This window comes from Sciurus vulgaris, assembly GCF_902686455.1.
Source record: "Sciurus vulgaris genome assembly, chromosome: 7".
Taxonomy (NCBI): domain Eukaryota; kingdom Metazoa; phylum Chordata; class Mammalia; order Rodentia; family Sciuridae; genus Sciurus; species Sciurus vulgaris.
The window spans coordinates 21,480,575-21,505,342 of record NC_136467.1 but is presented as its reverse complement, the minus strand read 5'-3'; the positions used below and the strand labels follow the sequence as shown (position 1 = coordinate 21,505,342).

Below are 24,768 nucleotides of genomic sequence, written 5' to 3'. Positions count from 1 at the left end.
ATGTATATATTTACCAATAACTGATCTTTCAATTATAAACTAATTAGTGTCAAGAGTAGAAAGTGAGATTTTTGAACAAAATCAACACAAGACTTTTCTTTGGCCCTATAATGATTTTGCAGTTGCAGAGACTATAGAGTTGATCTGCCTGTTCTTTTCAGAGTTGCACTAAGGGTATCCCTGTTGACAGTCTCTGCAGGTGTTTGCTGTGGGTTTTCCCCCTGCTGCTTACCTTGAATGCTCAGTGGAGATGATACTTGAAAGCAAATGAAGTACTAGGCACTGGGAAGAGTAGTCTCACTGTGGAAAATAGCTTACAAAAAGTGTAATCATGGCCATCAGATTTGTTGAGTGAAAGGGGTGAAGAAAGGGATGTGAGAGAGAATGGGGGTTGTTGTGTGGGTAAATGCAAAGCAGAGGCTTTTGTTAAATTCAAGTTGTTCAAGGAAATATCTTCTTTGTACAGTCTACCTTAAAAACCATTTTTTTCCTGGACGCGGTGGTACAGGCTGTAATCCCAGCAGCTCAGGAGATTGAGCCAGGAGGATCACAAGTTCAAAGCCAGCCTCAGCAATTTAGTGAGGCCCTAAGCCACTTAGTGAGACCCTGTCTCAAAATACAAAATAAAAAAAATGGAACTAGGGATGTGATTCAGTGGCTGAGTGCCCCTGGGTTCAATCCCTTGTACCAACCAAACCAAACCAAACCAAACCAAAACAACAACTACGAAAATAAGTCATTGTTTTCTTAATAGTAACATAATTTTTGTACAGCAGTTCCCTCTTATCTATAGAGAATTTATTTCATGAACCCCGGTGAATGCTCCAAACTGCAGATAATACCACGGCCTGTATTATTGTGCTTTTTCCCTGTATTTGTACACAGAAAGTTGATGCCTTTCCATCTTAACAGATCTCTCATCATTCACTGTGGCTATCACTTTTGCAGTTTGAGGTGAGACAGCAAAATGAGCAGTTTTCTTTTCCCTTCTGCACAATTTCAGGTAGAAAATTCGTACCACTTGCAGCACAGGATGCTTTTCCTTCCTTATGAAGCTGACGACTTGTACTTTTCCCTTCACGCCCTCGTTTTATGGTGTTCCTTGGCCTTCTGCATTGTGGCCATCACAAATAGCACTTGAGCCCATTATGAAGTATAACAACATTTCCTGGAACACAAGCCCTATGACTTAGCAGCTTGTGCGTCTACTCAACGAGAGGGCTGCTAAATGTCTTCTGGATGAGTAGGGTGTGATCTTGACCCCACTGGCCATCTCAGGCAGGAAGGAGTGGGACAACAGGAAATTCCTCCATGCTCCTCAGAACAGCATACAATTTATATCTCCTAAATTGTCTGTTGATTGAATTTTTCATTTTATGTTTTCAGACTGTGGTTGCCTGTGACTAGTTATAATTGTGAAAATGGAGTACTGTAAGCTAATTGGATGGAATTTGCACAGTGTGCTACCAAAAACGAAACGAAACAAAACAAACAAACAAACAAACAAAAAGGCAGGAGCCAAATCATCTAGGCTCAGACACTACCCTCCTGTCTTTTTTTTTTTTTTTTTCCAGGTACATATTAAAAAGAACAGGCACAGTTATATGTTTAAAAAGAAACTATATCATATCTAGTGTTTCCTAACCTTCTTTTAAAAATTTATATCTTCAACATTTTCCTTCACCTATGAGTGTTGTCTTACATGTTAGGGATATGCACAGTATCTACTGAATTTAATTTTTGTCCTATTGAAATCACTTCTGTTTTTCACTATTGTATGTAATATGATGATGAATATATTCATAGCTAAATCATAGCTTACATTCATATGTGGATAACTATTTAACCCTAAAATTATTGGTTCAAAAGATAAATCTGTCCTAAAGCGTTAAACATATTAGGAAATTGCCCTTTGGAAATGTTATATGTGTGCCTGTGAACGAGAATTCTATTTGCTTGCTTTAATTACATCTTTGACAACAGTAGGCACACATCATTATTTTTTGGTTATTGAATTAGACTATTTTCCATAAGTTTATAGCCTCCTATAACTTTTTACAAATATCCTTTTTCCTGTAACTCTGACCAGTTTTTCTATCCTCAGATTAGTCTTTTAAATTCTTTGTTAAGATTATTAATTCTTAGTGTGTTGAGTATTATTGCAAAAAGCTATTGCAGCCGTGGAGTTTTTTTTAAAGTTTCTCTAACAAACATGGTTATGTGTATTTTTAAACACAGGGTATCCATATTTCCTTCATTATTCTGCCTTTAGTGTTTATAAAGGCCAACTTTACTCCAAGGTCATGGGATTTATATTTACTATATTTATATGCTATAGTTTCTTCAAGCCCTTTTAGACTTTCATTTTTTTACCTTGAATGGCTTAATTCTTCTGGAGTTTGATGAGGTGAGGCTCTAAACTGCTCCCAGGTAACCAGTGATCTCACCACTGTCTATTGAGTGATTGATCCTTTCTCTGCCGATCTGATATGTCAAAGTCATATCTTATGTACCTGTTGCTTTTCCTTGTTTTCTGTTCCACCGATCTGATGATCCTCTAAAATGTGCTAGTTCCTTAACTGTTTATCTAGGTAGTTTTATTTTTATTTATTTATTAATTTCATACCAGGGATTAAACCACTGAGCCATATCCCCAGTCCTTTTTATTTTTTTAATTTTGAGGCAGGGTCTTGCTAAGTTGCTTAGGGCCTTGCTAAGTTACTGAGGCTGTCTTTGAACTCATGATCCTCCTGTCTTAGCATCCTGAGCGGCTGGGATTACAGGTGTATACCACTGTGCCTGGCTCTTGTCTAAGTAATTTTATGCTATATTTTAATTATAGTAAAGGCTTTATCAGTCTTTTTGCTTCCTTTTTAGCATATAATCAGTCTTATATGAAGAATTATTATTAGTTTCAACTAACTTAAAAAAAACACTGTTGGAGATTTTGGTTTGAATTGCATTAAATTAATAGATTTGTTGGATGGGAATTGGTATCTTGTTAAGTATTTTTATTAATATGGTATGTTTCACCCTGCCCCCCAACTTCCTTCACATTCCTACATAATGTTTTGATTTTTTTTCATTCTGAACATTATGTAGATATGCAAGAAGTTTATTCCTACTTATTTGTTCTATTGCTGTGTGAATGCATGCATGTTTGCTCTCTTTTACTAATTGCTGATAGTTAATACATAGGGGATGTTGAATTTTGTATATTTAATATTTAATCTTTTTTCTATGCTCATATAATTTCATTTCTAGTTGATTCTTGTCATTTTTTTTTTCAGGTAAAGACTGTAAATAATGATATTTGTTTCCTGGAATTATACTCTTAAAATTTCATTTGATCATATAACAGATTTGAAATAATGAAGATGAAGCATACGAATTGCATAGCACATTCTTTTCACTAGAATAAAACAAATTAAACATTAGTATGTAACACAATCACCCATCTTTTCAGTACTTATGGAATGTGTTTTCAGACTTATGGAATGTGCACAGCATTTTAGTGTTTTTGCACTTAAAGATTATGTAAAATTACTTTCAATGGAAAACATAAATGGCATTTTATCTCTGCACCTAAATAGTATTTTTATTCTATAGCTTAAATATCATTTTTCATTTTCAGTGTATTTTCTTTGCTAAAAAATCTTTAGCATAATATATGTATTATTTAAATTTAATTAGTCATAGTTAGTTATTCCTTAAACTCTTACAGACTATTTTAGTCCCTCGGTGCATAAGACTGAAGGAATTAACTAGGGAGTGTGTGGCTATGGGTCTTCTTTTTACTCCCTTGCTGGAGAAGAATTTGTGAAAGAAATATTTCCTTGCTCTCGTAAATATACCAATGACTGACAGGGGCCAAGTGAGTGTTTAAACTTTTACTCATTAGTGATTTGCAATTTGCATGCTTTCCAAAATGTGATCTTTTGATTTTCAAATATAAACTTGTAGGTCCTTGAAGTGATTGATTTAAATGTTGGTTTAAGAGGGTGCAGCGCATTTTAAAAAGTGCAGGGCAGTAGTGGTAGTGAGGTGGACACGTATCCATGTTGCTTTTTGATTGCAAGAACTTTGTCTTTGACCACACTCTTCATTTCTGTGGATGTACTCTTTGCCTGGTCAAATTTAAGATTGTATCAGTCAGATTATCATTATAGTATCTAGACCATTCCTTTGATATATTATGGTGGTCGTTAAGACCGATCTTAGACTTTCTAGTTCTTTGATGATTTACTAAGGATGAAATATTTTTGTAATGTTTATATGACAGATTATATGTCAAGCCACCTAGTTCCAGGATATAATCCTTGCAAGTAGTCAGAGTACACATGCAATAGTTTCCCATGATATCTAGGAGACAAATTCATTATAAAGTTTTAGAATTCTGAGTTCTGGAATCTTTCTGCTTTACTGGCTTGCAGTTCCTAAAAATGAAATTAATATTTTTATTTAGACCTCTGATGAGGATATTTGGTATTTGTAATACATAAAATTTATACTTAAATGAAATAATCATATTGTTCACATCACAGTTTCTTGCATTCTCTGATATTCGCTTGAACATTGTAATTGTTGTTAGGAACTTAAGGACTCTCATCATGTTGCTAAATTGCATTTGTAAACCTTGGACACATGCAGATTATCTAGGAAGTCATGGATTACTGTGCTTAGGTGAAAGAAAAGTTAAAACATATAGGACCCATAAATTTTATAATATTCTGAAAGCTCAAGTGGGTCTTGGTGCTTTTATCTTCTAGAATGTTCTGAAGGATCTGGAAAAGAGAAAAGTGGATTTAAATGCCATCACAGAGAGCAGTGCTACTCTCCAGAACTTGGTCACGGGCAGTGGACCCGTCCTGGAGGAGAAGCTGTGTGTCCTAAGCGCAGGGTGGAGCCGAGTTCGCACTTGGACCGAGGACTGGTGCAGTACCTTGATGGTGTGTTTCCGGACGCGTGTGAAGCTCACCTCTTCCTTTCTGCTTTACTTATTTCTAAATGAATGCAGCTCTGATTGGAATTCCAAATCCTATTTTCTGTGTGTCCCAGTAATATTTTGCTTGTGAATTAATTTTATTAGATCTCATTTTCTTTTGCTTTTGGCAAGATAACAACTAGAAAGTGTTCAGTGTCTCTATTAAAGAGTAAAATATCTGTGGTATGTGTGGAAATATGTACTTTAATATTTAAATATACTTTGTTTCATTCTAATGATGTCTCATAGTATTTAATCTTCATTACAATGTCCTAATATAGTAAAGAGCACAGGTTCTAGCATCTCATGACCTATGTAAAATTTTTGACTGCTAGTTGAGTGGAGGTAAACACTCTCTATATTTTGGTTTTTTCATCTACAAAATGGATATTATGATACTTTCTCTTTCATACAGGGCTTGTGATGATTAAATACTTAAAACATGTAGTGGTCTCATATAACTATGTGTAAACAACCAATTTTAAATATTAGTGTTATGATTATGAGAATTATTAAAAAGTTATAAGTATGTTCATCTTTGGTTATTCCATTATACTGATTGTTATGTCATAGAAATTTGACCATTTACTTTTCATAGTGGTTTTCTGTCCTCCTTCTACTAACAAGGAATATATGGCTCCCCCATCTTCCCCTCCTAAAAAATTGTCGCCACTTACAATTTATTCTTTTATTCCATTCACAGAATTAGCTAGGTGATGGATACAGACAGAAAAACATAAATTATAATGTGTTTGAACATTTATTCCAATCCATTAAGTGTGTGTAGGGCAGGAAGGTCATGGGCTTAGATCAAGCTCTATCATAGATGCATGTTCCAGCCCTGACTTGTTATCTGTATAACCCCAGGTAAATTGCATAATGTCACTTAGCTTCAATTTTCATGTCTGTGTAGGGATGGGAATAAAAGTACATATCTAACAGAGCAGTTCATTGATCATTATAATAAAGAATATGAGCTTCCTTCTCATAGAATATGCTCTTAAATATTTTATAGAGTCATTTTTGTTATTACTAGATTTATTCCACATTCTCACAACCTTTGCTTCTCTTTTCTTCGGTTTGTACCTTCCGAATTCTCCTTCCAGGCAACATTTTTCTAGTTCTATTAGAATATTGGATTTGGCTGTGTCACAGGGATACATGCATCTGGTACTTCTCTGTTCTTTTTTAGAATGCAGCACACTGTCAACGTATTTCTCTGATCATTTTATTAGTCCACATTTTCTTTTTCAATGATTTTTTTTCATGTGATAGATTAATAATTGTTTGCTTTCATTAACTCTTCTAAGATTTTTCTAGTTCCCTTATCCTATAAAAGATAATTCCTAAAAGTTGTCAATTTTTTTTCATCATAAGCTCTGCCCCCTTTTTGAGTCAAGTTGGACGTCTTTCCGCAGGCTCAACAACTCCCCAGTTTTAATCTGCTCAGCTGTTTTGCTTCTGTTTTCAAGTTCGTTTTCTCAGTCACGTTTTATGCCACCTCAGGAAACCTGGCACAGTCCCTCTAAGCAGATGTTGTCTGTTGAGCCAGCAGAATGGAATAGAATTGAATGCAGTTGAATTTAATGATAATCAATGAGTCTTGAAAAGACATGATTGGGAGGGACAATGAGATGAGTTGCAATCTAAGAAAGAGGAATAAGAGCCAAACTTGAAACTGAAAAAGAAACTTTTGTCTTTTATTCTCCTTCAACTTTGCATTGTGTTGAGATCTAAGTCAAGTTTAAAAATGCTGAACCATAGCTGTGCATTTTTGGTATTGAGATTTATTCAGTAAAGAGAGCTTTGCAGGGAGCTGGCAACCCTTCTTTAAATTCAACATACACTTTGCTCTTTGAAGGTCTTTTAAATCTCTTCTAAGATTATCATCTTAAATATTTTATGTGATCGTGTCAGCAGTTTATTAATTCCTTTGTAGAACCATCAAAACCAGCTGGAAATATTTGATGGAAATGTTGCTCACATAAGTACCTGGCTTTATCAGGCTGAAGCTCTGTTGGATGAGATTGAAAAAAAGCCAGCGAATAAACGGGAAGAAATCATAAAGGTACCAAACCCAGACAGATCAGCCACAGTTGTTGGAGGGGGACGTTTTGCTGTTGTTTTTTCTCTTGTGGATGCGCTGAGCGACTGTGTTCAAGATCTTTTCACGCAGTTGATTCATTAACATTTATTTGGTGGGAAAAACTGAGACCACGAATGAGTTTTATAGGAACATCTTTTATTCTAGTCGATCGTGCTTTTATTAGGCATCTCAGACATTTACTTAAACCACCTCTAATTCTAAGTAAGCATCATACACAGGTTTGATTTTACCTCTTCTCAAGGGATAATTTTGTGATTTTTTTTTTTTTTTTAATTAGCGTTTAGTGTCTGAACTGGATGATGCCAACCTTCAGGTTGAAAATGTCCGCGATCAAGCCGTTATTTTGATGAATGCACGTGGAATTGCCAGCAGGGAGCTTGTAGAACCCAAATTAGCTGAACTGAATAGAAACTATGAAAAGGTGTCTCAACATATCAAAAGTGCCAAAGTGAGTTATCCTATTTGTATAGGAAACCATTTTTCTTATGGGAATGTGTCTGAGTGATAGATGGCAATAGAGCATGTACATAATTTTTTAAAATTAAAATTACTTTAATTGCCTTTTTCTTTGAATGAACATTTGTCCCTTTTATTCATGATGGTCCCTATAGAGAGAAAACAAGGAATTGCTATTGAAGAAATAACCCATTTAAGAAAAGGTTTCAAACAATTCAAAGTCAAAATCAACTGTGAAATAACGAGACTAATTCCCAAGGAGAGCATGGATATTAAACCCATAATTTCATAGTCATGCTGAACACATTTGTTTTTTCCTTACACATAGACAAATGCAAAAGTTGCAAGTAATTTCAGAATTTAGGTTTTATGGAGGGATGTATTGCCTGCCTCGATAAACTTAAAGAGGAGGTGTATGAATTTTATAAGAAGGTAAATGAGAGCTTTTCTTGGTGAAAAGGTCTTCATCCGTGCTCAGTGTGATGCTGCCGGTCTCAGCCTTTCCCGTTCTCTCTTTCTGTCCTTGTTTTATGAGGGGAGGAAAGGAATCATTTGATCGCCATGCTTCTAAGGCCTGGCATGGAGCGGGTGCTTCAGTAAATGTTAAGGTGAAAAGATGAACGTGTCTTGGTGGTTTGGTGGGAAGGAGGCAGAGCTGATGTCGGGTCATCCAAACCGTGTGCCATTCTGAGGACTCACAGGGGTCTGTGTTTTGGGGATCTCAGTTGTGCCCATAGGAGGGCATTTATTTTTTTATATCGTTTAAAATTTTTTATGCTCTTTAGATACACAAGACAGTAGAGTGTATTTCCACATATTATACGTGCACAGAGTATAGCTTACTCTATTAGGGTCCCATTCTTGTGGTTGTACATGATGTGGAGTTTCAATGGTGGTGTATTCATGTCCGAACACAGGAAAGTTAATTGACTTCGTGATGCTGGGCTCATTCTACTCCCTTTCTAATTCCCATCTCCCTCTCCTTCCCTTTATTACTCTTTGTCTAATCCATTGAACTTCTATTCCACCTCCCACCTTGTTGTGTGTTAGCATTCACATATCAGAGAGAACATTCAACCTTTGGTTTTTGGGGATTGACTTATTTCACTTACCATGATAATCTCCAACTCCATCCACTTACCTGCGAAAGTCATAAAGTCATCCCTTTTTATGGCTGAGTAATATTCCACTGTGCATATATACACCACATTTTCTTTATCCATTCATCTGTTGAAGGGCATCTAGGTTGGTTTCATAGTTAAGCTATTGTGGATTGAGTTGCTATAAATATTTATGTGGCTGTGTCACTGTGGTATGCTGAGTGTAAGTCCTTTTAAGTATATATATGCCCAGGAGTGGGATAGCTGGGTCAAATGGTGGTTCCTTTCCAGGTTTTCTGAGGAATCTCCATACTGCTTTCCAGAGTGGTTGCACCAAATTGCAGTCCCACCAGCAAAGTATAAGTGTACATTTCCCCCCACATCCTTGCCAACATTTAGTGTTGTTTGCATTGTTGATCATTGCCATTCTGACTGGAATGAGATGGAATATCAGGGTAGATTTAATTTGCATTTCCCTAGTTGCTAGAGATGAACATTTTTTTTTCATATATTTGTTGACCATTTGTATTTCTTCTTCTGTGAAGTGCCTGTTCAATTCCTTTGCAGGAGAGCATTTTTATATTGTCAACCATTAGAGGGTTGTGTATTAAAATTATCAGTGAGGATGGGTCCTCTTTTTTTGTGGGAAGGAAATAAACATTATCTAGCCTTGCTTTAATTTGAAATATTTGATAGAGTATGTCAAATTATCTTTCATAATTATGAATATGCTTGGATTACTTGCAATTTAAAGAAAATATACAAAAGCCTTGCTTTGGCTTTTGTTTTCCTTATTTCCTTACCATGTGATCTAAATTCATTTTATTCTTTTTAATAGATTTATGGGAGATTTTCTTGGTATAAAAAATAATGTAATCAAAAGTTCCTCCATTCTTCTCTCACCCCCCCACCCTACTAGTGCCATTATATATCATCATCCACTTATCAGGGAAAACATTTGGCCTTTGGTGTTTTGGAATTGGCTTATTTCACTTAGCATGATATTCTCCAGTTCCATCCATTTATCTGCAAATACCATAATATTACTCTTCTTTATGGCTGAATAATATTCCATCGTGTATATATACCACAGTTTCTTTATCCGTTCATCTGTTGAAGGGCATCTAGGTTGGTTCCACAATCTAGCTGTTGTGAATTGAGCTGCTAATAAACACTGATGTGGCTGTGTTACTGTAGTATGCTAATTTTAAGTCCTTTGGTATAAACCGAGGAGTGGGATAACTGGGTCAAAAGGTGGGTCCATTCCAGATTTTCTGAGGAGTCCTCACACTGTTTATGTACAATTACATGAATGGTATGAATCTACATTGTGTACAACCATAGAAATGAAAAGTTGTACCTCGTTTGTGTACAATGAATCAAAATACATTCTGTAAAAATAAAAAAATTAAAAATTAAAAAAAATTAATGAACAAGACAGGGGATAGAGTGAGAGGAAATACAAAGAAAAAAATTATTATCATCACCATGAATAACTCTGCAAAGATGTTGGCATTTATATCTGCTTTAATTCATAAATGACATTTAAATATCAATTTTCTATCATTTTGTGTATTCTCCTTTGACATGATTCTTAATGGTAGTAGAATATTTCATTAGGTGATATAATTTCCTAAGTTAATTTTCTACTTTCATTGGACTTATGAATATTACATTTGTTAAGATTATTTTAGGCTTAACTATTTGCTCTTCTCTTATTATGTCCTTGGGATCAATTCTGAGAGTTCTTTGTAATTGCAGCAAAATTGCACATACAAAGGCTGTTAAGTAGATCTTCCAAATAGCCCATTAGAAAGTTTCGACCAGTTAATACTTCCATAGTGAGAGTGCTAGTTTTCCCACTTAGCCAACACGAGGTGCTATTTTCCTGCATTTAGTTTCATTAAAAAATTGTTAGGTATTTACCATTAATTACAGAAATACAAATATTTTAACATAGACTTTATCTGAAAATGTTGCATTGAGAAGTATGTTCTTTAATATTTGGGGATCACAGTCCAAGAGGACTGCTTCTGGGGCAGTGTGACTGGGAGACATTCTGTGGGTGTCCTTCCATTGGGTGGCATGTGCCATTCTCCCTTCTGTGACTGGCAGGGGTGACTTTGGATCATGGCGGCTTCCTCTGCTATGCTTCCATGTGCTCTCAGAATCCACTGCACAGCCGCAGTCCGTCATACACCTCCTCACATCCCTGGTGAGACTTTGGAGAAAACTGGTAATTCAGCAAGGCCCAGATAGGTCAAATCATTGGTATATGAATGAGTGCGATTAAAGTCAGTGCCAATAAATGTTCTTTCCTCTCTCAACACTCTGGTTAATCACGGAAAGTTTGGAGTACATTTTCAGAGATTCTCTTTTCTTCTGCAGCTGCTCATTGGTCAAGAGCCATCGTCATACCAACATTTGGTCACCACTGAAGGATTTGAAGCTGGTGTGCCTTTCTCTGACATGGAAAAATTAGAAAATGACATAGAAAGCATGTTCAAAGTTGTGGAAAAGCACTCAGAATCCTGTGATGACAATGAAAAGGTTGGTTCGAGGGGATTTGCAAACTGTAGCCTCATTTTTTTCTTCTCTTTTAACTATATTCTTACATTATTCTTTATCCACCTAACCTGCAAATCATGACCGAAGAAATCCAGATTTTCTGAATGCCAGCGTAAGATCTGTCACGTGATTTATGTAATCATGCTTAACTCCACCTCGCCCACATGCTTTCTGACTAGATGTAATCCTTCTTCTAACTTGTACTAACCTAGCTTTGGGATATTTTAATTTCAAATAGGAAGTATTTTAAGAGAAACATGAATTATTTTTATTGTTTAGAATATGAAGGCTTGTGCTGTACTTCATATGTTAGTCCTCTCACTTGCTGACAGATAGTAAATAAGTATGCATTTTTCTTTTAAACATTCAGATGGATGAGGAGAGAGCCCAGGTTGAGGAAGTTCTGCGAAGAGGAGAACAAATGCTACATCAGCCTATGGAGGATAACAAGAAAGAAAAGATCCGTTTGCAGTTGTTACTTTTGCACACAAGATACAACAAAATTAAGGTCTGATGGGAGAATCCTGGTTGCATTTACATAACTTATTCAGCTCCCGTCCTTGGGTAGTTTTATTTCACATTCTGGGATGCTTTCACAGAAACCTGTTGGGATATTATCTCCTCCTTTCTAATGTGTTTTACTAGATAGATTTATATTTTTGGATGGGGCAGGAGTCAATGAAGTAGAAGAGTAAAACCTTATTGGTCGTTTCTGATTAGGTATGAGACCTAGAAAAAAAAATCAATCCTTTTCAGAAGTTACTTTCCCCTTCAGTTCTGCATTTGATATGTGGAGGTCTTGGCCACATCAAAAAAGTTTTTAGCTCATAAATAACCAAATGAAACAGATGTACTGTGATTGATATTTGAGGATAGGATCTGTCTTTAGTTGGCAGTGCTGCACTGGAATTGGGGCTGGTGATCCCCAGGGGTCTGCTCTATGGTAACCTCTTATGGAATCAGCTTTCTTTGATCCTTTTGGGGTCTGAGTCGATTCCAATGAAGATTGGCTTGCTGTTGGATGCAACTTTGTGATATGCCCCAAACTGACTGCCATTTCCCTGCACCCTCCACGTTCCCTGATTTATTCCCTGCCTTAGTCAGTGTCCTCAAAAACTAGCCAGTCCCTCAAGGTAGAGACTTCAGCATCTCTCTCAGATATTTCTTGATCCCTCAAACCTTGTTCCTCTTCCATGTCAAGCAGGGATCAAAACCACAGAACTGAATGAAGCAGATACAGATCTGAACTTGAAGTTAGCTATCACTCCTCTAGTTGCTTATTATAGGACCATGGGAAAGTGACTTAACTTCTTCAAGTTCACTGTGCGTTCTGTAATTCAGACCAACGATTTCGTCCCCAGTTGTTACAATGGATCTCCTTCTGGTTTTCTTATGTCCAGCTTTTGTTGTTGTTGTTGTTGTTGTTTTGTTTTTAACTCTGGTGCATCCTTCTAATTTTCCCTAGAATTATTTCCTCCAGAGGTATAACCCATGGTCATTCCTTTACCTAAGGAACTTCAGAAAGTTGGCAAAACACAGAGACTTTAAGTGCAGCGTCACCAGTAGAACATCAGGCCAAGGCTGCCTCTCCTTTGCTCTGCTGTCCCTCCCCATGTCCACAGCTTTGCTGGTTTTCTTTACATTTCTCTAAATACACTCTCCATCTTAGCACCTCTGATTTGGTTCCTCTTTCCTGGACTGGTTTTGTCTTTTTCTTTTACCCTAAAAATGCATTATCTTTTCATATACAACTCCATTTTTCACTTCTAACATGTATCAGATTTTATCAGAGTCATTTGTTTCATTGGGACGTTTTAGAGTGCCTCTCTACCCTTGTACTGCCTGGAGGATCCAGGCCGTTTCTCACTCATCTTACACAGGTCGGTATGCTCATTTCTTTTTTCTTTTCTACTGGAGATTGAACCCAGGGCCACTTTACCGCTTACGTGTTTATCTCTTAATGCCCCTTGGGATCAATTCTTAGAATTCCTTGCAATTGTTGCATCTTTGAACATAGATAGGTTGTTCAATAGATTTTCCAAATAACCCAATAGAAAATTTATGCCAGTTAATGCTTCCATAATGAGGATGTGAGAGTTCTAGTCTTCCTACACTTAGCCAACACTAGATGTTATTTTCCTGTATTTAGTTTTATTAGAATTATTGTATATTCACTTTCAATTATATAAATATGAATCTTTTTATGTAGATACTATCTGAAAATTTTGCATTGAGAAATATATTCTTCTTTAAACTTTAGTTCTCAAATCAGAAATTATTAGTGATCCAAAATAGAAATAAATTTTAGGCTTTCAGTACATAAATTGATTTTTAAAAGCTTTCATATAAACTGTTACAAGTGTATTTTATGTGGTTTCATTAGCATTATTAATTGTAACTAAAATGATTGACCTGTTTCATTAGGCCAAATTTGATACATAGTTTTCAATTATGATATATAGTTTCAAATATGATATATAGTCTTTTAAACCAATGTCATTCTTAAAGGTCTTAATGACCTTTAGAATCATTTGGGGAAGTTTAAAAAAAATAGCAGTGCTCCAAACTGCCCCATAAATCAACTAAAATCAGAATCTTTCAGGTTCCATCTAGATGTGGGCATTTAGAAAACAAACTAGACATTTTTTGGATGATTCTAATGTGCAATCAAGATTGAAAGCCACCAGTTACTAGACTCATTTTCTTATTTGAAATATGTAGTAGATGACCTTTATCCATTTGTTAACTAGGATATTACTCTTCTTAAATATGTATGAGTCCTTTATAAAATAAAGATATTAGTCTCTTGTTATATTTGCTACAACATTATTTTACTGATTTTTATCATCTAATTATTTTACCTTTAACATGCGGCCATTTAAAATTTTTATGTAGCCATATGCAATTTTTAACTTTTTTTTTTTTATGGCTTTTGACCTAAAACATCTTTATCCTCCAGAGTTGATTAAGGGTCACTTCTGTGTAGTTCTGTTTTTTTTTTTTTTTTTCCCCTATAATTTGAGAAAAACAGAACTTATATAAGATTTTATAGAATACTCATTTAAAATAAACTCCATCTATTCAGACTTGAGTTTGGTGTTTCACAAGCCATATCATGTAACACAGTCTCATTTCAATACTAATCGTAGTGTCTTTGTGTTTCTGGGTCTTTGCAGAATTCTTTAAAAAGAGAAAATTTTCCAGAAGGAATGTCTAGGTCAGATCTTGAGGACATTTTTTTTTTTTTTTTCTTCAAGTCATTTTGATTGATCACTCTCTTGGGGAGGGGGGAATCTATTCTGGGAATATAGAAAGCTCATCTTGAACTGGGTTGTCTTTATAGTCTGGATAGGAAAAGAGGCAGTCTTGATGAATGTGATTTATTTTTTTAACTGAGAGCTTTTTAATACCTACTGACCTCCCCAGTTCATTCTAAAGCCTCAGGTCTATGCGGCCTTGACAGATGACAGTCTGTTATGTAACTGAGGAAGCAGCACAGACTCCTGATCTTGGAGGAGTTGCTAAGGCGGAAAAGTGGCCCTCAGACATAGCCAGTAGAGCAAAACTTAAAACAAAAATTTGGCACATGGTAATTCCTAGTATGCTCAATGAGGAAAAGCACTTCAAAGTTAAATGTCCTGTAGGCACGAAGTTTGGAGCCATTTTTGGTCTTGGATAAACAGACGGCCTCTGCAGGATCCTGGTTCATGGGTAGGAAGCCAACCAGGAAAAAGGGGACCCACTTTCTTTCCTACTCTTTTGAAATATTACTCAACCCATGTGTACTTTCATTGTTTTTTTTTTTTTCTTTTTCCTTGAAGGTAAGAGATGAAATAGTTGAGCCTCATCTTGTGATCTTCCAGAACAAATTGTTCAGTTGGAAATAAAAACCTGAAAATATTACTTTAGATTTTTTCCTTTTATAAAAATATTTAGCTTCTTTTTACTCAAAACTGGTTCTTACCAGGTATGGTGGTGTATACCTGTAATCACAATGATTCAGAAGGCTGAGGCAGAGGATCACAAGTCTAAGACCAGCCTTGACAACTTAGCAAGACCTTGTTTCAAAATAAAAAATAAAAAGGCTTGGGATACAGTTCAGTGGTAGAGCACCCAGGGTTCAGTCCCCAGGACCACAAAAACCAAAACCAAATCCAAAGACAAAAACTGGTTCTTGGGGGAATTATTATTTATCTCTTATATTTGCTTACAAATAGAATTTGCTCTTTTAGACAATATACACATATATCTAGAAATTTTTTTTCTGACTAAAATTTAAATATGTGGTATGAGGATAGTAAAATTAATATTAGAGACAAGTATAATTAATCCTATTGGTAAAGTCAGGTAACCTGTAGACTTGCTTCCAACCTACTGTCCAGAAACTGATGAAAGCAGTAGTTCATTAAATTCTAGGAGTCGATAAATGTCGACCTCTTAAGTGAACACCGTGTTACTGACTCATGAATTTTAGTCTGGAGTCTTGGATTTTGTTTAGGGATTGTAACTGCTTTCGAGATCACTAACTGAATGATTGTGCATTTGTGATCATTTCTAGTTTCATTTTTGAATTATAGATGAATATCACTTTTTAGAAATTCAACATGGAAGTGAAAATGTTAAGGAAGTTACCTTAATTCATAAGTAGCTACACTTTGTCTTTTTGCAAGTAATAGATACCGTTTATTAAATTGTAGTCGTCTAGGAGTACAGAGTTGAACTCCTTATGCAAGTGACCCAGCCTAGAGAACGGTTTATTATAGAGAAAGCTTTGAATGGAAGATCCAGAATAATTACATCAGGCAAATGAGTAGTCCACAGAACCTTGGATCTGTTGAGTACAGTACTGTTAGGACCCATTGTCTTCTGTAGTATATTCATGCTATGTAATATTGTTCTCAAAGGTAAGATTATATAATGAGTTACCTGGATATTATTTTCATCAAAATTCCCATTGCCTTTCATATGTTAGTTTTAAAAATTTTTGTTACTTATTTTTTTGAGATGGGTTCTTTCTGTGTTATCTAGGCTGGTGTTGAACTTCTGGGTTCTGACAACTTGACCTCTCAAGTACAGGTACACACCACCTTGCCCACTTGTGATGTTTTGAAAACAAGTTTAACTCATGTTTTCAGCAGTGAAATCCGGAAGTGTTTAATTGTGATATGTTTTAAAGGGGGAAATAAGCCAGGTGTGGTGGCACACACCTTGTAATCCTAGCTCCTTGGGGGCTGAGGCAGGAGGATCACAAGTTTGACCAGCCTGGACAACTTAGTGAGGACCCTGTCTCGAAATAAAATGAAAAAGGGCTGGGATGCAGCTCCTTTGTTTTCTTTTTTTTTTTTCTTCCTCCCTCCCTCCCTTCCTCCCTCCCTCCCTCCCTCCCTTCCTTCCTTCCTTCCTCCCTTCCTCCCTTCCTCCCTTCCTCCCTTCCTTCCTTCCTTCCTTCCTTCCTCTTCCCTCCTTCCTTCCTTCCCTCCTTCCTTCCTTCCTTCCTTCTTCCCTTCCTTCCTTCCTTCCTTCCTTCCTTCCTTCCACTGGGGATTTAACTCTAGAGTGCTTGCCTAGCATGTGTGAAGACCAGGGTTCAGTCCCCAGTACTGCAGAAGAAGTAAAGAAAAAAAGATAAAATAATAATGATCTTAAACTGGGTTATTTCATACAGTTTCATTATTGGCAGCATTTTCTCATTTCCTCAACAATTTAGGAAAAGAATTGTTATGTTTCCTGTTTGCAAAGTGAGTTTAGATGACTTAGGTCTTAAAGACAAACTTTTCAAATATTAACTAAAAAATTAGATTAGAGAGCTTTAAGCATTTCTGTAGCAATGCAGTTTTAAAATTAAAAAAAAATTAGAATTAATTAAGATTCTTTATTTTGTTTCATGGTATTGAATGTATCCACACAATAGTCTTGTATTTTTCTGAGTTGGCTGTTACTCAGTGTGAGACTCTTAAATATATGCATTATTTTTTCAAAAATGTTTTCTAGGCTGTACCTATTCAACAGAGGAAACCAAGTCCACTTGCTTCTGGGATGAGATCGTCACCTCTCCCCTCAGATTATCTGGTTGAAATTAACAAAATTTTACTTACCATGGATGATGTGGAATTATCACTTAATATTCCTGAGCTAAAAAACACTGTCTACGAAGACTTCTCCTTTCAGGAAGACTCACTGAAGGTAAATGTGCAGACACTGCAAAGGAATGTCCACACTTCACGTAGAAATAAAGCAAAGAATTATCATGCTCACTTAGATGACCCACATGTTTTAAAATTAGTACCAACACATTAGTAATAGATGTGAATAATACTCACCAGTGAAATATAGCAAAAATCTTAGTTTTTCAAAAGTGGGTGTGAATTTTTATGTATGCAGTTATTATTTACAACAGCAGAAGCTTTAAACATAAGCACAGAACATAGTCCTGAACTTGATTCTCATTTGAGTGAAATGTCAGCTTTTATCTGGTCATCTAGAATGATTTAAGGTTGACTGGTTGGGAAGGTATGGGATGACATCTTGATTCTAAGTTAAACCATTAAATTCTGTCTAGGCTTTGTTGTCTAATTTGATTGCATTTATATATTAAGTCACAATAAAATCACTGATAGATTTGAGAGGTTGGATAGTTCATTTCTGTCACTTAAACTATCATATTTAAATCTTTGAAAATATAGATAATTCCATCTCTGAACCCTTTGTTACCTTCGTAAAATGTTACTGAAGCTTTTTACGTCTGGTCCAAAAGCCACTTTGAACTTCAGTGGGGATTTTCCCCCCGACATTGGTATTGTATTCCTCTCACTTTGACCAATGCAGGTGTTCACCAAAAAAAGTTTCCAATTTTCTCCAGCAACAATGTTTGGCCTCATTATTATTTTAAATGAGTGTTACACAATATACATTTTTGGTTATCTGTGATCCTTTATCATTTTGCTGGATTTTGTTAATGCATGACACTATGTTTTTAGAATATCAAAGACCAACTGGACAAACTTGGGGAACAGATCGCAGTTGTTCATGAACAGCAGCCAGATGTTATCCTTGAAGCCTCTGGACCTGAAGCCATTCAGATCAGGGATATGCTGACTCAACTGAATGCAAAGTGGGACAGAGTTAATAGAATGTACACTGATCGTAAAGGGTATGTATAAATTAGGTTAATATTTAATATCTAAAAATATGCCTACAAGTTCATGGGCCATGAAACAGTTAACTTGTACCGAGAGTTGTTTCACATTTTTGAAATTTGTACTGAGCAATAAACTGTGGTGAATACAGCTCCTTTAAGAGGAGTCTGATGACATATGGATGGCATGTTTTAACTAATATGGAAACACATTTAATTTTTATTATTTAAATAGTGTATATTCTTAGAAAAATTAAAAAGGGTTTTCAGTTCACTGAAATGTATACTCTTTCTGTACACACTTGATGAATGTGGATGAAGAGCAGAGAAAGTGAGTCCATATATAATCCCAAGTCCTTTTATAACCTTCTGTTAAAGAGATTGTTTTCTGAGCCTTCTTCTTACTAGATTTTGACCAGGCCTGTAGTAGATAGAAATAAATCTGGTACAAATTTTAGTCAATAGCTATCAATGTACTGGAAGTGAAAATAAAGTATGAAATAACCCAATGTGCTGGGTGTTAGTGGAGCATGCCCCGTGGCTCAGGAGGCTGAGACAGGAGGATTGCAAGTTCAGGGTCAACCTCAGCAACTTAGTGAGGCCCTAAACAACTTAGCAAGATCTTTTCTCAAAATAAAAGGGGCTGGTGATGCAGCTCCCCTGGGTCCAATCACTGGTACCAAAAAAAAAAAAAAAAAAAAAAAAAAGGAAAGAAAATACTACATAAAAGTAAAAGTGAAATTAATTAACACAGGACAGCACATTGTAATACCTTGGAAAACTTCAGACACAAAACTAGGCATCATATTAATCTTTTTTTCAATTTTTAGCCTGTATATATCATGTCACTATCCAAATCTTGGAAGGGATAGCTTTTATGGTCTTTACCATATTCTTTGAATGGATTTTTAAGATCATATCTTTGTACATTTTGAAAATATCCATTTAAGTATATTCTTAACCATACTTATAAAATGGACTTGATTATTAGATGAAGATGAATTTGGTAATATTTTAAGACTCTGGCTTACGGTATTTCTGCTAACCGTCTCGTAAATGTGTCCTTCCTCTCGAGCCCTGGCTAACATTGATAGAATTTTTTAGAAAAGATCTTTGCCAATTTTATAGTAATAGGTTCCATTTCAGTTTTATTTTCACTTTTTTATCAGTGAGATTTGAATATTCTTATGTATGTTTTTTGGACCCCAGATATGCTTTTTTTTTTTTCTTTAACCATGGTTTTACCATTTTTTATTTTTGCAAAAACTTTTTTTTCATTAAATTTATAAACAATTTATGTTCTTTTTGTTGTTGCATAAGTGGTCATAGCTTTTCATGTGTTCTTTAATTTTGTTAATGGTGGTTTTGAGATGTAAAAGTTTAATTTTATGTAATTATATCTTATAATCCTATTCTTTGTGATTTCATTAATTAAAATGAAACATGCATGTAAGTTATGTAAGTTAACTTGTCACTGTGAAGTAAATATTCATGTATATTTTTAGAAAGAATTTTTAGCTGTGCACAGTGTTGCATGCCTGTAATTCCAGTGATTTGAGGCTGAGGCAGGAGGACCCACAAGTTTGAGATCAGCTTGGGTAACTTAGTGAGACCCTGTCTTAAAATAAAAAATGAGAGGGCGCTGGGGATATAGCTCAGTTGGCAGAGTGCTTTCCTTGCACTGGGTCTAATCCCCAGCACTGAAAAAAAAAAAAAAAAAATATGAGCAGGACTGGGGATATAGCTCAGTGGTAAAGCATCCACTGCTTTAATCCACAGTACTGCCTCCCACCCTGGCACATAAAAATATAAAAAGTAAAACAATAAGCACAAAAACCTCCAAATTTTAATTTGCTTGATTTAAAATGTACATTCAATAGTCTGATCCATTGGAAATTTGTTTTGATATGTCCTGTGCACCAACCAGTAGCATATATAGGATCCATATATCTCTCCTTTTCTTCTGTGTTGGTACTGGCTGCGCCTCCTGGTTTTTTTTTTTTTTTTTTTTTTTGAGACAGGGTCTCCCTAAGTTGCCCAGGCTGGGCTCCAACTTTTGATCCTCCTGCCTCAGTCCCCCAGGTAGCTGGAATTACAGGCATGTACACCTTGCCTGACTGGATTTGCACTTCTTAAACATTGTTGAGCTAACTTTTTATGCAGCCTGAATTAAGAAACACTGATTAGCTCTATTTTGCTTTATTTTTTTAAATGCACAACCAATATTTTCAATACTTTTATTGAATGAATTTATCCCTTCCTTACTGTTGGTAGTACTTCCTTTAAATCATGATTTAAAATATATTTCTATTTTATATTTAATTTTGCTAATTTTGTCTAAATTATACCAGGGGAAATGACCATATTTTCATTTTTAAAATATACATTTCTTCATCTGGTACAGTAAATTTTCTCCAATTATCCTGAAATTAACAGTCCTTTCCTACCAGATGTTCTAAAAATCCATATTCTTTTTCTATATTTTTCAAGTAAAATCTTGTAATCATTTTAATGAATTCATGGGACAGAGTTCAATTTGAAATTATACTTATTATTTTTCCTTTTCTTTGTTTTCAGTAAAGTTTAAAATTTTATTAAAACTTCCTTTCCAGGACTATTACGAAAGAGATATATTTTTCTTGTTTCTTTTTGAATTGTTGGTGTACATTACCTTTTTTTTTTATCTTCTGTGTAGGAGTGTTGTGTATCTGTGCATGAGTGTGTGTCTATGGATATAAGGTTGACTTTGTTGACCTTTTCATTTTATTGACATATTACTTGTATATAATGATGACTTTTCTTTTTAAATTATTTACATATACGAATCTGGCTAGTGTGGTGGAACTTCACGATCTGTGTTGATTAGTAATGTTGATTGCAGACACACATACTATTTTCTTGATTATAAAAATGTTTTCTTTGGAAAATAATTTATCCCAGGGGTTTTCAAAATTCTAAGTGCAGAACTATCTTCTCTTTTGTTAGAAAAGTCTCCTCTATCATATATTTTACTTTATTGCTCTGTTTTCTTTGTTTACTTGGTTTCCATTTGCTTGGAGGGTTGATTTTTATTTTATGATTCTAGTATTTGGGTACCTTTATTTATTATATTCTTTCTTCCTCTTTTTTAATTTAAAAATTTTTTGGTACTGAGGATTAAACCCAGGTGCACTTAACCACTGAGCAACAACCCTAGCCCCTTTTCCCTTTTCTTAATATTTTGTTTAGAGACAGGGTCTCACTAAGTTGCTGAGGCTGGCTTTGAACTTGTGATCGTGCTTCAGCCTCCAGAGATGCTGGGATTAGAGGCATGCACTACTGTGCCTGGCAATTCTTCTTATTCCTAATGTTCATTTTGTTTTTCTTTTCTTGCTTTGGGAAGCTATCCTGAGGTGTTTGTTTTCTGTATTCCTGTATATTCATTTTTACAAGCAATGAGTGGGAGCTTCTTGTGTTTTAATTAAACTCCACAGCAATTCACATGCTCTGTGCAGAGTTTCAGCTCTTAGTCCTTAACCCCCACCAAAGCCATTTTTCTATCCTAGGTCTCTGAGCTATTTTTTTCTATAATACTTTTCAGGCCTATAGTAAAAGTAAGATACATACCATGAAAATAAAGTCGATTGTCCTTTTCTAAAAACCCCCTTGTACCTACTCTGTAGTGATTGGTGGCTTTGGTTGTTGTGATTTCCCAAACAAGTAACTTTAGAACCATCTAAGGCAAATAACGGAGCTCCCTTTTATCTATGTATTTCCTTCCAGTAGGGCAGGTGTGTCTTCCTTCTTATCTCAGATCACTGGATTCTTGTGTGTCTTCTTGTCCAGGTGTGGTGGCACACGCCTATAATCCCAGCCGCTCAGGAGGCTGAGATAGGAGGATCAAGAGTTCAAAGCCAGCCTCAGCAAAAGCAAGGCGCTAAGCAACTCAGTGAGACCCTGTCTCTAAATAAAATACAAAATAGGGCTGGGGATGTGGCTCAGTGGTTGAGTGTTCCTGAGTTCAATCTCTGGTACCCACGTGCCAAAAAAAAAAAAAAAAAAAGAATGTCTTCTCACATATAGCCTCTCTGTGTTCTTTGGTGGCTTTCACTGCTGCGTAAACAAAGTCTAGGCTTTCCATCTTAAGCTTAGAAGCTTTTTAAGAGTACATTTTAGCCTAATTTCTAATATTTGTTATATATTGTTAAAAACTACTTCTATTTTTTATTTATTTTTTATTTTTACAGAATGCATTTTGATTCATTGTACACAAATGGGTATATTTTTCATTTCCATAGTTGTGCACGATATAGATTCATATCATTTGTGTAATCATACATGTACATAGTCTGTCTCATTCCACCATTTTGATTCACTTTACACAGCTTGGTTAAAATTTTCTTTGCTGCTTTTGATTTTTACTTGGAATTCCATCTCATACCAGGAATAGTTTTCCTTCTTAGTTCCATCAATTATTCTTTCTGCATCATACAAAAAAAAGTTTTTGGAGTTCCGTTTCATCAGAGAAAGGCGTGGCCCATACACCTCCCTCTCCATCCATGTCTTCTTGCATCGTCCTTTGGATGACTTCCTTGTGTTTTAATGCAAGGTCCGTGCAGCCACACGTAAGCAGTTATAAGGATTATAAGGCTGACACTCCACATAGACATGGTCTCTGTCTCAGGGTCCAAAGGAATAAGATAGGAAAAGCAACAGGAAGTTAGCATACAGTGCTCTGGAGGGGGCAACGCCAGGGGGGCCATGTTAGGGACACGGAGGTTCCTGTGACACTAGCCAGGAGAAGGACTAGAGGAGACACAGTATTACCCAAGGTCATGCACAAGAGAGGCTGTGATGCTTTTGAGGAGGTGAAAATGAACTGGTAAATGTAGAACTCCTAGCAGTGAGATGTAACCAGAAAGGACTACAGGGACTCCATCAGAAGGACCTTGTTCATCAGTTTTATTTTATTCTAAAAACAGTATGGGACCTCTACAGTATTTTAGCAAGGAGGTGACAGTTTGAGTATAGTACTTGGTGGAGGATGAGACTGAAAGCTGGAGGACCAGTTGGTGGTTGTCATATCATGATGGCTTGATTAGGGAGGTGGCCACTTTGGAATATTGAGACTCTGACATCACTTTCCTATGGTCATATGTGAATACGCCACCAGGACAACGCGGCATCATGCCCAACCACAAGAATGGGGTCCTAACTGGAATAAGTTATCCTCCATGTATGTGTAATATGTCAAAATACACTCTACTGTCATGTATATTTAAAAAGAACAAATACAACAGATAAAACAAATATCAATTTTATTAATGTTATTAAAATCTCAGAGGATCTCTTTTAAACCTCTACTAGCTTTACCACTTCAAACAAAAGAAATAGAAGAAAAAATTCTTTAGGATGCCAATCCCACAAAGCTTTTCCATTTTCTACTTATTTTTGAATATTTCAAATACAGTAAGCTCTGGAGTTTTGCTTTATTTCTTCTCTAGGAAAATGAGGTTTAAGCAGATCTCACAAGAGTCCTCAGTCTCATTGCCCAATCTGGACTGTGTGGCACTTCCATGTTGTGCTGTCCTCAGGCAAATGGGCCACTCAGGATTAGGAGTTAACGAAAGTCTTACTGGACTGATTGGGTTGCCATTCCAAGGTGCGTGCATTAGATGGCTTAAACAGTAGCCATTCATTTGCTCACAGTTTGGAGGCTGGAGTTGAAGGGGAAGGTGCCATAATTTCTGGTGAGGCCTTTTTTCTTTGTGCTTGCATGAGAGAGTTCTGTGGGTTCTCTTTCTCTTTTAAGGATACCAGTCTGTCTAGATTATGTCCCACCCTTAGTTTCATCTCGTGTGCATGTGTTATGGTATTGGGGATTGCACCCTGGGGCACTTTGCCACTGAGTTACATCCCCAACCCATTTTATTTTGTATTTTGAGATAAGGTCTTGCTAAGTTGCTCAGACTGGCCTTGAATTATCAATCCTCCTGCCTCAGCCTCCTAAATCTCTAGGATTACAGGCATGAGCCACCTGGCCTGCCATTTCTGCTTAAACACCTCCTTAAAATCCTTATCTTCAACTGCCACCTTTAGGATTAGGACTTTAACATGTGAATTCAGTTCATAACACAGAGATAATGGAATACCTGGAAATTTTGAAAATTGTAAAGTGTCTTGATTTCCTGGGCTGTGTTCTAGCTTGGAACTAATTGTTCTGGTAATAAAACAACATTTTTGTTTCTAAGAGAATAATTGATCATGTTTTATAATTTAAGGTATTTGCATGTGAAGTATGTAATGTTGGGTGGTTTAACATGTTCACAGCTAGTCAGTTTTGGTTTTGCAAGCCAGAGAAGGCTAAATCTTTGCATATAAAAAGCTTCCTAGTATGCTTCTCTGTGTGTGTGTGTGTGTGTGTATATGTGTGTGTGTG

At 35.9% G+C, this 24,768-nt stretch overlaps 1 protein-coding gene across 8 annotated transcripts in view; it reads left to right on the top strand.

The window, feature by feature from the left end:
- The window catches only part of UTRN (utrophin), a gene marked incomplete at its 3' end in the record, with an annotated part of 506,460 nt that overhangs the window by 189,912 nt on the left and 291,780 nt on the right, over positions 1-24,768 (top strand). For all 8 annotated transcript variants that reach the window (XM_079146787.1, XM_079146786.1, XM_079146788.1 and 5 more), the window contains 7 exons: positions 4,770-4,949; positions 6,924-7,052; positions 7,369-7,539; positions 11,036-11,197; positions 11,586-11,723; positions 17,207-17,398; positions 18,193-18,365. In XM_079146787.1, coding sequence (XP_079002913.1) covers positions 4,770-4,949; positions 6,924-7,052; positions 7,369-7,539; positions 11,036-11,197; positions 11,586-11,723; positions 17,207-17,398; positions 18,193-18,365 — 1,145 coding nt within the window. The remainder of the gene's footprint in view (positions 1-4,769; positions 4,950-6,923; positions 7,053-7,368; positions 7,540-11,035; positions 11,198-11,585; positions 11,724-17,206; positions 17,399-18,192; positions 18,366-24,768) is intronic.